This window comes from Quercus robur, chromosome 3 (assembly GCF_932294415.1).
Source record: "Quercus robur chromosome 3, dhQueRobu3.1, whole genome shotgun sequence".
Classification (NCBI taxonomy): Eukaryota; Viridiplantae; Streptophyta; class Magnoliopsida; order Fagales; family Fagaceae; genus Quercus; species Quercus robur.
Window position 1 is genome coordinate 4,095,734 of NC_065536.1, and position 14,508 is coordinate 4,110,241.

At 31.5% G+C, this 14,508-nt stretch overlaps 1 protein-coding gene across 1 annotated transcript; it reads right to left on the reverse strand.

Annotated features, from left to right (window-relative positions):
• Positions 1–3,931: 3,931 nt before the first annotated feature.
• Positions 3,932–14,047, reverse strand: LOC126716556 (probable pectinesterase 29). The gene is made up of 3 exons (XM_050417366.1): positions 13,913–14,047; positions 4,660–4,904; positions 3,932–4,100 (listed from the first exon to the last, which is right to left on the reverse strand). The coding sequence occupies exons 1-3, from the start codon at positions 14,045–14,047 to the stop codon at positions 3,932–3,934; spliced, it is 549 nt and encodes a 182-aa protein (XP_050273323.1).
• Between the last annotated feature and the right edge of the window lie 461 nt (positions 14,048–14,508).

The window sequence follows — 14,508 nt, forward strand, 5'->3', positions numbered from 1 at the left end:
CTTACTTGTAAACACCAGGATTGAGCTGGATAATTGTCCATTGTTTGTTGTTTGATGGGATTGAATCGATGGCTTCTTGCACTGTGTCGAAATGTCCCTTGCCTGACTGTTCAACTAGGATACTCTTGGCATTACTTTTGTCTTATGCCTTGGAGACGAAAAGGAAGAGACTCAATATAAAGTAGAAAATAAATGTAGGAGATTGCGTTATGGAAAAATGCAATGGTGACAAAACAAATTTAACCAGTTGATTGATGTGTTAGAAGATGAACAAATTCTCAATTTAAAATTATCAATGTTACAAGATAAAATGAATCAATTGAAAAGAAATAGAATATGTGACAAGATTTTGACAAATATAGAGCATTCACGTTGGCTTACCTAAAGTAATCATCTATTTTGGGGTAACGATAAACCTTTTTTCCCCCTAGTTAATCAATTCTGTTCTAAACTCTATTTTATTTTTAAATATTATTTCTTCAATTATTTTTATTATTTTCTTTTGTCATCTCATTCGAACAAATGCCACTACCACAAACCCACTTGAATCATAGACCCAGTGAACATAAGCCCCAACCACAGACCAACTTAAATTGTCGTTGGCCTCTAGAGCCACCCCAACCCCACATGCCATTGCGATCTAGTTGGGAGGGCTTCAACACACGTCAGTCACGTGAGTTTTTCCGTCCAACTTAACTACCAAATAGAGGTAGGGTACAAAGTGTTACAAGGGCATTAGTTCAGGAGGGTGATTGGGCATTTGTGTAGTTTAGGGAGTAAATATAATAGGGGTATAGTTTAGGGGAGTAAAGTGTACTTTTTCAATTAATTTTATGTGGTTAAAAAAATAATAATAATTATATATATGTTAAAAAAATAATATGACAACATTTAAATTGAACAAATAAATACAAAAAAAAAAATTTAATTTTCAATTTTAAAAATAGAAAAATCCACTTGAAAAGTTTTTTCTAGCATTTTCTTGCACCTTCATGGCAACCAACCACTAAACTTCTCCTCCTTTCCTACTCTAGCTTTCTCAGCAACCAAGAGCGGCTCAAGGGATTGTGGGGGCCTAAGGCGATGTTTAAATTGAGGTCTTTTATATAATTAAATTTAATCAAATAATTTTTTTTTACTTAAAATCAGTTCTGAATTTTCTTAGATGCAAAATTTTTTAGTTTTTCTAATGAATTTCTTGTTCATATATGTGTTGTTCATCTTACTTTTTTAGAATTAGATTAATGGGTGCCCTTAGAGCATTTATTAATTGACAATTTTAAGAAATTTTTTATACTAATTTCATGAAAAATATAAAAATTAAGCTGTCAAAAAATCAGTTACTTTTTTTTTTCTCTTTTTCCTAGTAAGGCAACTAATTGGCCAATGCCCTGACTGGAATGCTACAGTGTTCTCACATGAAGAGATCAAGTATGCAGTGCACAATATTCCCATACTTATTATGTTAATGGGAACAAGTTCTTAAATATGCTCTAGTCTAAACCTCTAAGCCTTTTAATGCCATGTTGTCTATGGGTTCGACAAACTTCTGTGTTTGAGTCTAGCTCCACAGTATATCTACATATATTAATTATTACATGTAATTTGGGTAATTCGAACTATTTTGAATAAATTTCTTCATTTGTTTGGTTTATGTTACAGTGAGAGACTGAGAGCCTATGTTTTAGCACTATATTTTCTCAGTAAATGGAACAAATTATCTTGGTTTGATTAGTACTCAATTCCTGTTGGGCTTTGTGGAGCCTAGTTTTGTTTGATTCGGTTTTGACGATCCGAATAATATTGCATGGTTTTTAATGGGAGATTTATTGAGGCTTAGTCCATAGAGCGAAGGCTTAATTTTGGCCCATTTAGCCCATTTTGGAACCGACTTTGGTGATTAGGGTTATTATTGTAAATTGGTTGCCATGTTTATATAGAGTGAAAAATTTTGTAGCCGCACTGTGTATTGTACTTTTCCTTGATAATAGTGAAATCTTTGCACCTTCATGGACGTAGGCAAATTGCCGAACCACATAAATTTTGTCTTCTGCGTGTGATTGTTTTTCTTTGGTGTGTGTTTTCTCTATTTTTTTGTTTCTCACAGGTTGGGATTTCAGTTAAATTCCCTACATATCCATCTTAAATAAACTCGTAAACAACTTAGTAAGAAAGCGATATCATTTACGATTCAAATTGTTTAAACAGCCACAACTTAATCATTGACAGGAATAATCTGTAATACCCTATAAGACAACTTAATGATTTCATTCGAATCCTAATATTAAAGAATCATAGATAATAATTAAAAAGATTGTAAACTAAATTGTTATAAGCTCCATTTGTTTCGGCGATAATGTTTTCTAAAAGATGAGTAATTTTCTAAAAAGTATTTTTTCCATAAAACTATCTCATTTTTCTATATTTGTTAGTAGCTTTAAGGGTCTATTTGGTTGGAAAGATTTTAGGGATGATGGAAAATGTGGTAGGAATGAGAGGAAAAAAAATTGGTAGAGACTAAGTGTTAGCACCAAAAAAAAAAAAAAAAAACTGCACATACAACCACGATAAATTTATTCCTACAAAACATTGAATTCGTGACACATGTATTTATTATTTTTTTTAAAAATATGAATTATAGTTCATAATTGAGCATTTATTATTCTTTAACTTAGAGCATTCGCAGTGGGCTTCCTATATGCCAAATGTAAGATACATTTGGCATACAAGCCCAAGAAATGCTCAGCAACTGGAAGGCTATATGGGAAAAGCCTTTTTTTTTTTTTTTTTTTTTTGAGATTTAGCTATAGTACCATCTCAAATGTAAGATGGTACTGTAGCTGAATGGTATAAAAAAAAAAAAAAAATATATATATATATATATAATGCTCTTTTTACCCGGCAATTTCTCTCTCCTCTCTCATTTTTTCTCTTTCTTTTCTCTCTCTTCCTTCTCTGTTTCTCATCCCCTCTCTCTCTCGCCATTGTCAAGCTTCTCTCTCGGAGCTCATGCCGAATCACCAAGCCAGATCGGAGCTCACGCCAGATCGGATTTCTAGATTGGCGTGGTGGCGAGGCTGGTGGCGAGGCTGGTGGCGCGGCTGCAATGAGCATGGTGGCTGGAGGTCAGCGCGGTGGAGATCGACGTGGAGACCGATGTGGAGATCGGCATAGAGGCCGGCGTTTGGTGGGTTTGGTGGTGTTGACATGGTGGCCGGTTTCTAGGTTTGGTGACCGGCGTTTGGTTGGTTGAGTTGCTATGGGTTTGCTGGGTTTGTAGTGGGTACTTGATGGGTTTTATTTTGTTTTTTTTTTTTTTTTTTGGGTTTTTGGTTCCGATTTCCGGCGTTTGGGTCGGATTTGGGTGGCGTTTGGGTGGTGTTTGGGTTGGCGTTAGGTGGTTGGATTTAGGTCCGGTGGTTGTGATTTTTTTTGATGGGTTGGGGGATTTGTTCCGATGGGTTTGATGGTGGGTTTCGGTGTTTGCTGGGTTTGTTTGGGCAGAGGGTAGTGGTGGCATGGTGGTGATTGTTTGTTTAGTTGTGGCCGGTGTTAGAGGTTGAGATTGTTTAGTTCTGGTGCTTGTTTGATTTGGGTGAATTTTTGTTGTGATTTGCTTCTTGTGATTTTGCTGGGTATGGGTTTGCTAGAGGCTGAGGCCGGTGCTAGAGATTGAGGGTGAAAGAGAGGAAAAGGAGGAGAAAAAGAGAAATAATAAAAAAAGATTAAAAATAATATTTTAATAAAATGGTAAAATAATAGAGTTTTGAGGTGCTAGGTGTATTGTAAAATGGTATAGTATAATTGATAAAGTTGCTTTTTAAGATGGTAAAATAAGATGAGATATAAAAACCGGCTGCGGATGCTCTTATGCCCTTAGGGTGCTCGTTAAAAAAATCTAAAAAATATTATAAACATGGAGAGTGTGCGATTATACAAAACCAAGTTGTCCTCCCAACCAATTTCCTTGGTCTATGAATAATTTTGGAGTGACAAGCTGTTCCAATTCTTCTGAGGATAACGTTTTCACCCATTTCACCCGTTTCGACATGCTTGCCCCTGGTCCTTGGCAGTCCGCCTCTGCAAATGTGATTTCTCCCCTATACAATAATAACACAGAAGAAAAAAAGAAAAGTCTTGCTCAATATTCGTTCAAAAAATAGGTCAACTATTTGAAAAAAAAAAAAAAGCATTTAGAAGAAAAACAATGAAATTTAAGTGTCGCGTTTTGAGAACATGAATTTTGGTAAACTGTGAAATGTGTTGTTGTGAAAAATTGTAATGTGAAAACACAATTTTTTGATGAATGAATCTAGAAAAATGCTCTGTGAGCTGCGATATGAAAATATATTTTTTTCTCAATTTTAAAAATTGATTTTTTTTTTTTTCAAAATACAGAGCCAAATGGAATTATATATGGGGTTTTGTATATTTTCTTTTTCAAAATACAATGCTGACTTTTTTCTTCTTGTATATTTGCATTTTTATTTAAAATCACGCTTTTTCTCCATGAAATCATAGTGCCAAATATCTTTAAATTAACCATCGATCTCCTATTAACTTAAACTTTTAAAAGAAACGGTAGCTTATCAAGATCAGTCAAACATTTTATAAGATGAATGTAAAATGGAGAAAAAAAGAAGAAGAGGAACAACTTACTCTTTTCCCTTATTATGCCATGCATCCCAACCTTCTGGGGCAATAATGTTGTCGAAAGTTGACTGGTAAAACACAACTCTCGAATGGCTTTTATATGCTCTCCCTAAATATGCAGGACCAGTTCCTGTTACTCTACAATTCTTAAACACAAAACCATTGGTATCTTGTTCTTGTTCTCGGCCTTGAGCTGTGATATAAGCTTTCCCCAAGCCTATACTTTTTGCCTTTACATGTAATTCACAATTCTACATGTAAAATATATAAAGTAATGTCAAGGGAGAGTAAGTGATATAAGATTAACTAGATGATGTTTTGCATAATCACGGACGGAACCAGGATTCTAAGTTGGACGGCCAAAGCATAAATAATAAAAAAAAATTAAAAAATTTATTGTGCCAAAAATATGATATATTTCTTTATTCTATATCTTATGGTTGTATTGTTCTGAAAATTAGTAAAGAAAAGAAAAAAAAATCTGTATTTTGGTATTAACTTAAAAAAAAATTGTCAACAGCTCCAATTTGTATTTTGGTGTTTTTTTGAAAAACAATTAAGCTAAGAATGATAGAATATCTATTGATTGTTCTGAATTACAGCTGTAAAACAGAGCCTTTTTTTTTAGTTCTCTATCAAACAAAACTAATACACATTGCAAAATCAATCATACATCTACACGTTATAAATACATTTCACATATTTTGGATTTAATTAATACTGTATTTATTGAAGGCAGTCAAATATTTTCGGAAACAAAAAGGCAAATAATCACAGCAACACAAAATCATGATTCTCAAAAATATTAAGGCAGTAATGTGGAGAGAAAAAAGTACCACTGCTACAGCATTGCTGGCTTGACAAAGTAGAGAAAATGGAAGCAAACGTTTAAACTAAACAACGGAGTGAAATGCAGAAATGGATAAAAATTAGGATTTGTGATTTGTTTTGTATGTATTTTTTGTTTAGACCGATTTTATGGTTTATTTTGTTGTTATTTTTGGTTTGTCTATAGGTTATTATTGTTATTCTTGGGGCTATTGAGTAGACTGGATTTGTGATTGGTTGTGTCGGTATTTTTTGTTTGTCCAAAGGTTTTCTTCTTATTCTTTAGGCAAAAGGGCAAAAGGGATGGACCAAAATATTTTTTATTGAATATTATGGGTTAATTTGTAAAAAAAAAATTGTGGAGGGGGCCAAGAATATATATATATATATATATATTTCAATTACTTTTTTCATTTATCATAAAAAGTTTTTAAAAATATTTCCTAATCTTATGTTTTTAAGACATCCATTAATTATTCCCTTTTAATATTCAAGGGACCAAAATGATAGGATCTAAAGATTAAAGAGGACGAAAAATATTTTAGCTTCATAAAATAGTTTTGAAATAGGCGTAGGATAACCTTCCCATTGTTATTGGTAAAAAGAAATATGATATAATTTACGGTTTTGTTTTTATATAGATATAGATAGTACTATGTGCATTTCAAAAAAAAAAAAAAAAATAGATAGTACTATGTGTGAGATAGTGAAAGCTATAAATTATACTGCTTTTGATTCTTAGTGAAATTGCAGTTCTTTCTCAAAAAAGAAGAAGTGAAATTGCAGTTTATTAAAAAATTAATGAAAGCTATAATGATTATAATAAGATTAAAACTTTTTTTTTTGGTAAAACGTTGTTTTTTTAATATAAAAAATTCCTTGTGAAAAGAACATAGTTCTAGGGTATTTATTGGTTCACAATTAACAATATAAATATATATATATATATATATTTATATATATTTGATATTATGATTAAGAAACTTTGATTGAATGACCCATTAACTACAATCATAGTGTTAATGATGTTGATTACAAATCCTCATGGCATTTTTTTAATAGATTATTTTAAGAAAATTTTGATAATATTTTTTGAGAAAATATAAGAAGTTGTAAAAAAAAAATAGTTACTTTTTCATTCCTCATAAAAAATTTCTCAAAATATCTCCTACCCTTAATGGTAAAAGAAATATGATATAATTAGCTTGGTTGATTCTAACCTCATAAAGTGATTGACCATAACCCCAGATGAAGTCCACTGAACCTTCAATGTAGCAATTCTTAAAATAGTGGCTACCTGTTAAGTCAGCGACTGTATCTCTTATATGCCAACAAAACCACACCCAAAAAATGATGCTTTGTCTGCTTGAATAAAGGCTGCTGGTGCCCATGTAACTTTTTTCGCCTCATCTTTCCCGAGGTCATATGTATTCTAGCAAAGATTTAAGGAAAATAAATAAATAAAGAAAATTTGGAATTCTTTTTGTATTTTTAAATATTTTACCTTCTAATTTATTTTAAAACAAAATTTAGTTATAAAATTGATTGTAGTTTTAGGTTATTACAACCTTATTCAGTATCTTTTTATTGGAGGTGAATTTTGACAAATCCATCATTGAGTTACATTTTCTTCTTATATACTTCGTGCCTACAAAATTTTTAGAAAATTAAAGATGAATAACTATGTTATCAATAAATTATTTAAATTGCAAGTTTTTGTTGTTTAAAATTATGTATAAAATATAATTTTATAAATCATATAAAATAATATTCGATTAACACAAAATTTACGTGTATTAAGAGCGTAAACAACATTCAATCCAACAGTTAAATTTTCAAAATATGTAGTAGGGTTAATGATATTGAGAAATGTTGTAATCTTAAACTACAACTAATTTTATAACTAAATTTTATCATTTATTCTATAAAAACTTTTTAGTTCTCCTTTATTAGATATTTGTGATAGCCAAGACGAAAGTTTTTGAGTTGCCTAACCATGAATGTGATACCACGAGCCATGAAATTTTCAGCAAACAACTTGGAGGTAGAACTTTCCATGGAGTTCCCAAAATCACCATTTTTTATCACAGTCGTATCTCTACTCTTTCCCCTAATAAGGATAATGTATGGTTTTTCTTTGGGGATTTTAACTTTTTCTCTACACAATAAAAGAAAGGGAAATGCTAACGAGTGTCCTTAGGGCACTGGTTAATAATCCATTTAAAGAAAGTTTTTATGGAAAATGAAAAAAAAAAAATTAATATTTTGACAGCTTTTTTCATTTTCCATAAAAGTAGTATCAAAATTTTTCTAAAATTGATTATTAATGAGTGCCCTAAGAATACTCGTTAGCATAACCCTAAAAGAAAATATATATAAATATAGTGACAGAAATTTAATGGATAACTTATAAATGAAAATGGGAGTTATATTTTAGTATATAATAATGCTTACTTGTAAGTACCAGGATTGAGATGGATAATTGTCCATTTGTTGTTATTTGACGGGATTGAATCGATGGCTTCTTGCACTGTTTTGAAATGTCCCTTGCCTGACTGATCAACTAGGATACTCGTGGCATTTGTGCCTTCTGCATTGGACACACTTTGGAAAAGGAAGAGAGTCACCGTAAAGTAGAAAATAAATGTGAGAAATTGCATTATGGACAAATACAATGGTGACAAAAAAAAAAAAAAAAAAAAAAGCCCTAGTTGGATAGCGTGCAAGGGATTTGTTGATGTGTTAGAAGATGATCAAATAATTCTCAATTCTATCAATGTTGCAATATATAATGGGATAATCGGAAAGAAATAGGATGGGTGACAAGATTTTGCTGAATATAGAGTTTTTTTTTTTTTTTTTTTGTGAAGAATAAATATTGAGCATTTAAAGTTAGCTTACTTAAGATTCCCCTTTTATTTTAGGACAAAAATTTATTTTTTGTCTTTTATTTTAACTAATTACTTGTCAGGATCCTAATTTGAGGTTTTTTTAAGGCTTGACTCTCTGAACTGGTGTCCTATTCTATTTTAGGGAGCTCAATGTGATTGCTTTTAGATTTACCATTTATTTAATAATCTTTAGTTTCTTATAGCTTATATACCAAATATGAGACAAAAGATATATTTCTGGTAACTTTTACCAAAAGAGTCAATTCCGTACCGTATTGGGCAGTACCGTCGGAATATACCGTACCGGCAAGTAATCCAGTACATATAACCCCCCCTGTTTCGTACCGGAAAAAATACCGGTCGTACCGGCCGGTACCGAGTAGGGTCTAGTTAACCCACAAAAAACACAAGTCGAGTCACGGATTAACCCGTTTTTGCCTCAGGTAAAAAAAAAAAAAAAAATCAAGTTCGGGTCAGGTATTTTTCAGGTCGGGTCGAGTCGGGTTGGAAAATTTTGACCCGTTTTGCCATGTCTATTGTTATGGCCAAAGTAATTTTAGTAGTAGGCTCAAATTTGAATCAATAACAACTAACTAATTATGATTTATTATGGAAATGTTGTGGACACAACACTTCTTTTTCATTAAACGAACACATGACTTGTGGCAATTTGTTGAGTTTAGGATGGCAAAAACAGTTCCAAATTTAAATCTTCTAAATATTGTGTACACCAAATTCATATTAAATTTTAAAAATTCTATCTTAAATCCATTTTACTTTATTTAGCAAAATGTAGACCTGTCTATTTATCCTAATAACATGAGTCAAGTTGAACATAGCATACTACAAATGGTGGAATAGAAATCTATTTATTTTCAGACTTTACAACCGAAAAAAGAAGATGCACTTAAAAAAAATAGAATCCCAATTTTTGTGTTATAAATTAAAATCTAGAATAAGAATGTGGGGGCTAACTATCTAGAAGGTATTATTAAAACTGTATGAATTGGGTCTATGGCCCAATCCGAGGATATTATCCCATCCAAGGATAGTCAAATAAAGTTATAATGGGAATGATATAAGAAGAAGACATAAAGATTGTATGTGATAGTTCAAAATACGTCTGAGGAGAAAAGTCATCTCGGAAACGGAGATTCAAGGTCAGTAAGAATGTCTTATCATCCTGAACACTCTTCAAGGTTGCATTACAACTAAGAGTCGGACATTGGATAAGAGATAAGCAAAGGGGAGGCAACAAATATCTTCAAAAGCTGCTACCTCCACGTTAAATGCCTCCCAACTAACTCTCTGGCCGCATTAATGTGGAGGTGATACATGAACAATGGTCAAGCAGCCTTACAGCTACTAGTTGATGGTTCTGGAAGGCGTTGGATGGGACAAGAAGGAGTTCCTAGAATCTAACCTACACGTGTATGGTAAGGATGATACCAAGATTATAGTATATAGCATAGGAAGATGGCCTAAAGAAGGAGATCAGAAAAAATCAAGAAATCTTTGTAATAATATTGCGAACTCTTGTAACTTTGTTCATAAACAAGACATTACAACATAGGCTCCTCAGGCCGTGCCGAAGACAGATTTTCTTATTTTACTTGTATTTAACAATCTTAATTCAGCAACTTTTATTGTCTTTCTTTTGGAGTAGAATTAATTCTTTCACCCACGCTCTATAAATTCATTATTTGGGCTTGTTGGGCTGAAACCCAATCCTATACTGGGTCCAATCCAAATTCAGTCCTTACAAAGAATTATATCTACTAAATTTTGGTTAATTTTGATTTTAGTAATTGATGTTTAAAAATTTTGATTTTAATTGCTAGAGTTTTAGACCTTTTTTTTTTTTTTTGTAATTTCTAAATTCAATTATTGTAACTATCAATTTATTATATATAAAAAAAAAAATCCTAATAAAGGGAATTTATTCCACTATATGAGTGTAATTCACTAACTTGAGTAGATGGACGGGATTAAACAAAGTAAAGTATATCCCTGGTTTCCTTATTGTCCACAAGTAATTATCCCTAAAAAATAAAAAATAAATAAAAAAACTCCCTTATTATCCACGAGACTAGCATCTGTTAACATGACCTATAATAATATACCAATATTGTATATTGAACAGAGATGGGAATCGATCTAGTTCAGGAGTCTTTGTAAACTTAAATATAACACTTTTCTTTCTTTTGTATACATGAAAACCACACGTACACACACGTTGTCTCTCTCTGTCTCTGTGTATTTCCCTATATATAATACTATTACCATATATGCACTGAAAGTCTTTAAGAATTTCACTTGAGGAATGGTGAAGAAGAAGGAAGCTGCATAAAATTGTTGATATTGAAAGGCTGACCACTATCATCTTGTTTCTTCAAACATTTTGTCATCTTGTTCTCTCCCAAATCATCCGATCCTAACAAAAGCCACTATCACAAACCCACTTGAATCATAGATAGAGAGAGAATCTAATTTGAGGTTTTTTTAAGGCTTGACTCTCTGTACTGGTGTCCTATTCTATTTTAGGGAGCTCAATGTGATTGCTTTTAGATTTACTATTTATTTAATAACCTGTAGTTTCTTGTAGCTTATATACCAAAAATATGAGACAAAAGATATATTTTTGGTAACTTTTATACCAAACTAACATGTAATCTATGCAAACGCATAGATGCATTTAAATTTAAACATAATTTTATTATAAAAAAATAAATAATTAATCAAATCATTTAAAAAAATAGCATGTAACACATGCATATGTATGGATAAATTTAAAACTAAATACAATTTTTATCATAAAAATATAAGTAATTAGTCAAATTATTTTTTTGAAAAATTAAACATAATTAGTCACATATTAAAATTCTTACCTAAAATTAATACTATTTATGATTTTTTTTTACTAATTTTTAATAAGATAGAACATGTGGGTGATCTTTGTTGTGTGATAATTTTTATTGAGCATATGTGATTAGTTTTTTTTTTTTTTTTTTTTTAATTATAAATTTTATAGTTCATTAATATTTGATTCTTAGTATTTTGCACTCGTTAATTTACTTTGCACAAAAATAAAAAAAAACTTAAGTGGATAATTATGGTATGATCACCACATAAATTTAGACACATAGTACAAAATTAAATTCTAATTTCAAATTCTAATTAAACTTTCTCTTAGTTTTACCTATTAATATATATATATATATTTATATATATATATATGTGTGTGTGTGACAAAAATATAATTTTTTTTTTAAAAGTTGATACAAAAAGTAGAAATTAAAAAGCTTTTCATTAAAAGAAATGCTATGTTCACAACATTTTCACAAGAAATCCTAAGTTGTTATTAGTTGTTATTGTTGCCGTTGCGACCAAAGTAATTTCAGTGGTAGATTCAAATTTGAATCAATAACAACTAACTAATTATGATTTATTATGGAAATGTTGTGGACACAACACTTATCTTTCATTAAACGAACACATGACTTGTGGCAATTTGTTGAGTTTAGGATGGCAAAAATAGTTCCAAATTTAAATCTTCTAAATATTGTGTACGCCAAATTCATATTAAATTTTAAAAATTCTATCTTAAATCCATTTTACTTTATTTAGCAAAATGTAGACCTGTCTATTTATCCTAACATGAGTCAAGTTGAACGTAGCATACTTCAAATGGTGGAATAGAAATTTTTTTATTTTTTTATTTTTTTTAGACCTTACAACCAAAAAAAAAATTTAGAATCCCCAATTTTTTGTTATAAATTAAAATCTAAAATAAGAATTATACCCACTAAATTTTGGTTAATTTTGATTTTAGTAATTGATGTTTAAAATTTTTTATTTTAATTGCTAGAGTTTTAGACTTTTTTTGTAATTTCTAAATTCAATTATTGTAACTATCAATTTATTATATATAAAAAAATCCTAATAAAGGGAATTTATTCCACTATATGAGTGTAATTCACTAACTTGAGTAGATGGACGGGATTAAACAAAGTAAAGTATATCCCTAGTTACCTTTTTGTCCACAAGTAATTATCCCTCAAAAAATACACACACACACAAGAAGAAGAAGAAGAAAAAAAAAAAAAAAAAAACTCCCTTATTATCCACAAGACTAGCATCTGTTAACATGATCCATAATAATATACCAATGTTGTATATTGAACAGAGATGGGAACCTATCTAGTTCAGGAGTCTTAGTAAACTTAAATATAACACTTTTCTTTCTTTTGGGATGACACTTAAGTATCGTACCACTATTCTTTTTGTAGGATGAGACTTATTTAGTACTCACTTAATTAAGACTTTTTTTTTTTTCTAAGAAAAATAAAGGTTGAAGGGAGTGACCTAAGTTGACGTTTCATTTAGGCGTGATTATAGTGACACTCTACTTACTGGTTCCAGGCCTCTGTGGAAGTAGAAAATCTAGATGAGTAATTGTTGTAAACCCAACCCCATCAAGAATGCTAATGAGCATGAGCCACGAGCATGGAGTACTAAAAATATCACATGTATTTTACAATAACAATATCTCTTCATTAAAATAGTTTATTTATCATAGTTTTATGTGAGCGAATATAGCTTCATCTAAAATTACAAAATGCAAACCATGCACAAATTGTTTTTAGGCTAAGCGTTGCACACTCTAAGTTTCGTTAAATTCATTTAAGTTATCTAACTTTACTTTCGTTTAATTGAGTTATTTAAGTTTCAAATTTATTCAATTTAAGCATTTTATCCAATTTTGTTAAGAAATTGTCATTAAAAAAAATATATTATTTTCACATGAAAAAAATCTACAAAATTAATAAAAATATTTTATAAATTTGTTATGTGAGAATTTTTTTCATTAGTTAATTATATACTTAGCAACATCTTGTTTAATGAAATTGGACAAAAAACCTGAATTGAATAAATTTAAAACTCAGAGGACTCGATATTTTAGAAAGTAAAGTTATATGACTAAGGCTGCGTTTGTTTCGCCTGAAAAGCATTTCAGGAAATCATTTTACACTCTATCGTGTGTTTGGTTGCGCAAGGAAAATTTGGTCAAACGAAAAATCATTTCCGTTGACCGTAAAACTCTCCCACTTCAGCCGTAAAATCAATTACACTCTCGTTTTACCTTCAAATGATTTCCAGGACTTAAAGAGAGAGAGAGAGAGAGAGAGAGAGAGAGAGAGAGAGAGAGAGAGAGAGAGAGAGAGAGAAAGAGAGAGAGAGCAGGGGTCCGAAACCCATCTCCCCTCAGCTCCACCCCACGCACCAACGAGAGAGAGATGCAGCTCCACCCCACACGCAGACGCTGATCCGAGGTCCCCCACACTCCGACGAGTAGCGCCGTCATACCCGATCCACTTAACCTCACCTCCGCCCACTTTGAGCTCTGCATGTACCCGATCCACCAAGGCAAAACTCTCCCTCACGCTGGCAAAGCCCATCCCATCTCCAACATCTCCGATCCGTCGCTCCCACGCCGCTGGTGAGATCGTACCCCAGCATCGATCCACCCTCTACAATACCCGATCCACATCCTTCACCTCTCTTAAACCCACACTTCTCTCAAACTCAACCTCACCTTCGTGATCACACCACCGAGATCGCACCCCAGCACCGCTGAATTGCGCCGCCGAGATTGTCGCCCATGACCCACCCATGACTGATCTCTCTCTTTCTCGATCTACCTGTCCCTTTCCCTCAATTTTTTTATCACTCTCTCTGCCTCCCTCTCTCAGTTTGACCAAATAGTTTGATTTTAAGGAATGGTTTTGTTTTGATTTTTGTTTTTTTAAGTTTATATATTGAAATTTTCTATTATAAAATTTGTTTGGAAGCTGAGAAAGTGGCTGAGAAAATGTGAGAAAATAGCATTTTCAGAATGCAAACAAACACATGAAAATATTTTCTAAAACAATTTTTATAATGCAGCCAAACACTTGAAAATATTTTCCTTTCCCGAAAATATTTTACACTTGGAAAATATTTTACATTCAACCAAACGCACCCAAAAATAAATTTCAATCAAACTTAGAGCATGAGTGTAATTTGCATTTTAGGCTATTTTTAAATTTATGTGCTTAGATAGATCAGTCCAATATTAATTGAGACGTATATTGTG

Coding starts and splice junctions, on each gene's coding strand:
- LOC126716556 (XM_050417366.1), bottom strand. CDS start 14,047: ATGGGTGGGTCATGGGCGACAATCTCGGCGGCGCAATTCAGCGGTGCT. Junction 4,905..13,912: donor AGGTGAAGGATGTGGATCGG/GTATTGTAGAGG, acceptor TTTTACATGTAG/AATTGTGAATTACATGTAAA. Junction 4,101..4,659: donor TGGCATAATAAGGGAAAAGA/GTAAGTTGTTCC, acceptor ATTATTGTATAG/GGGAGAAATCACATTTGCAG.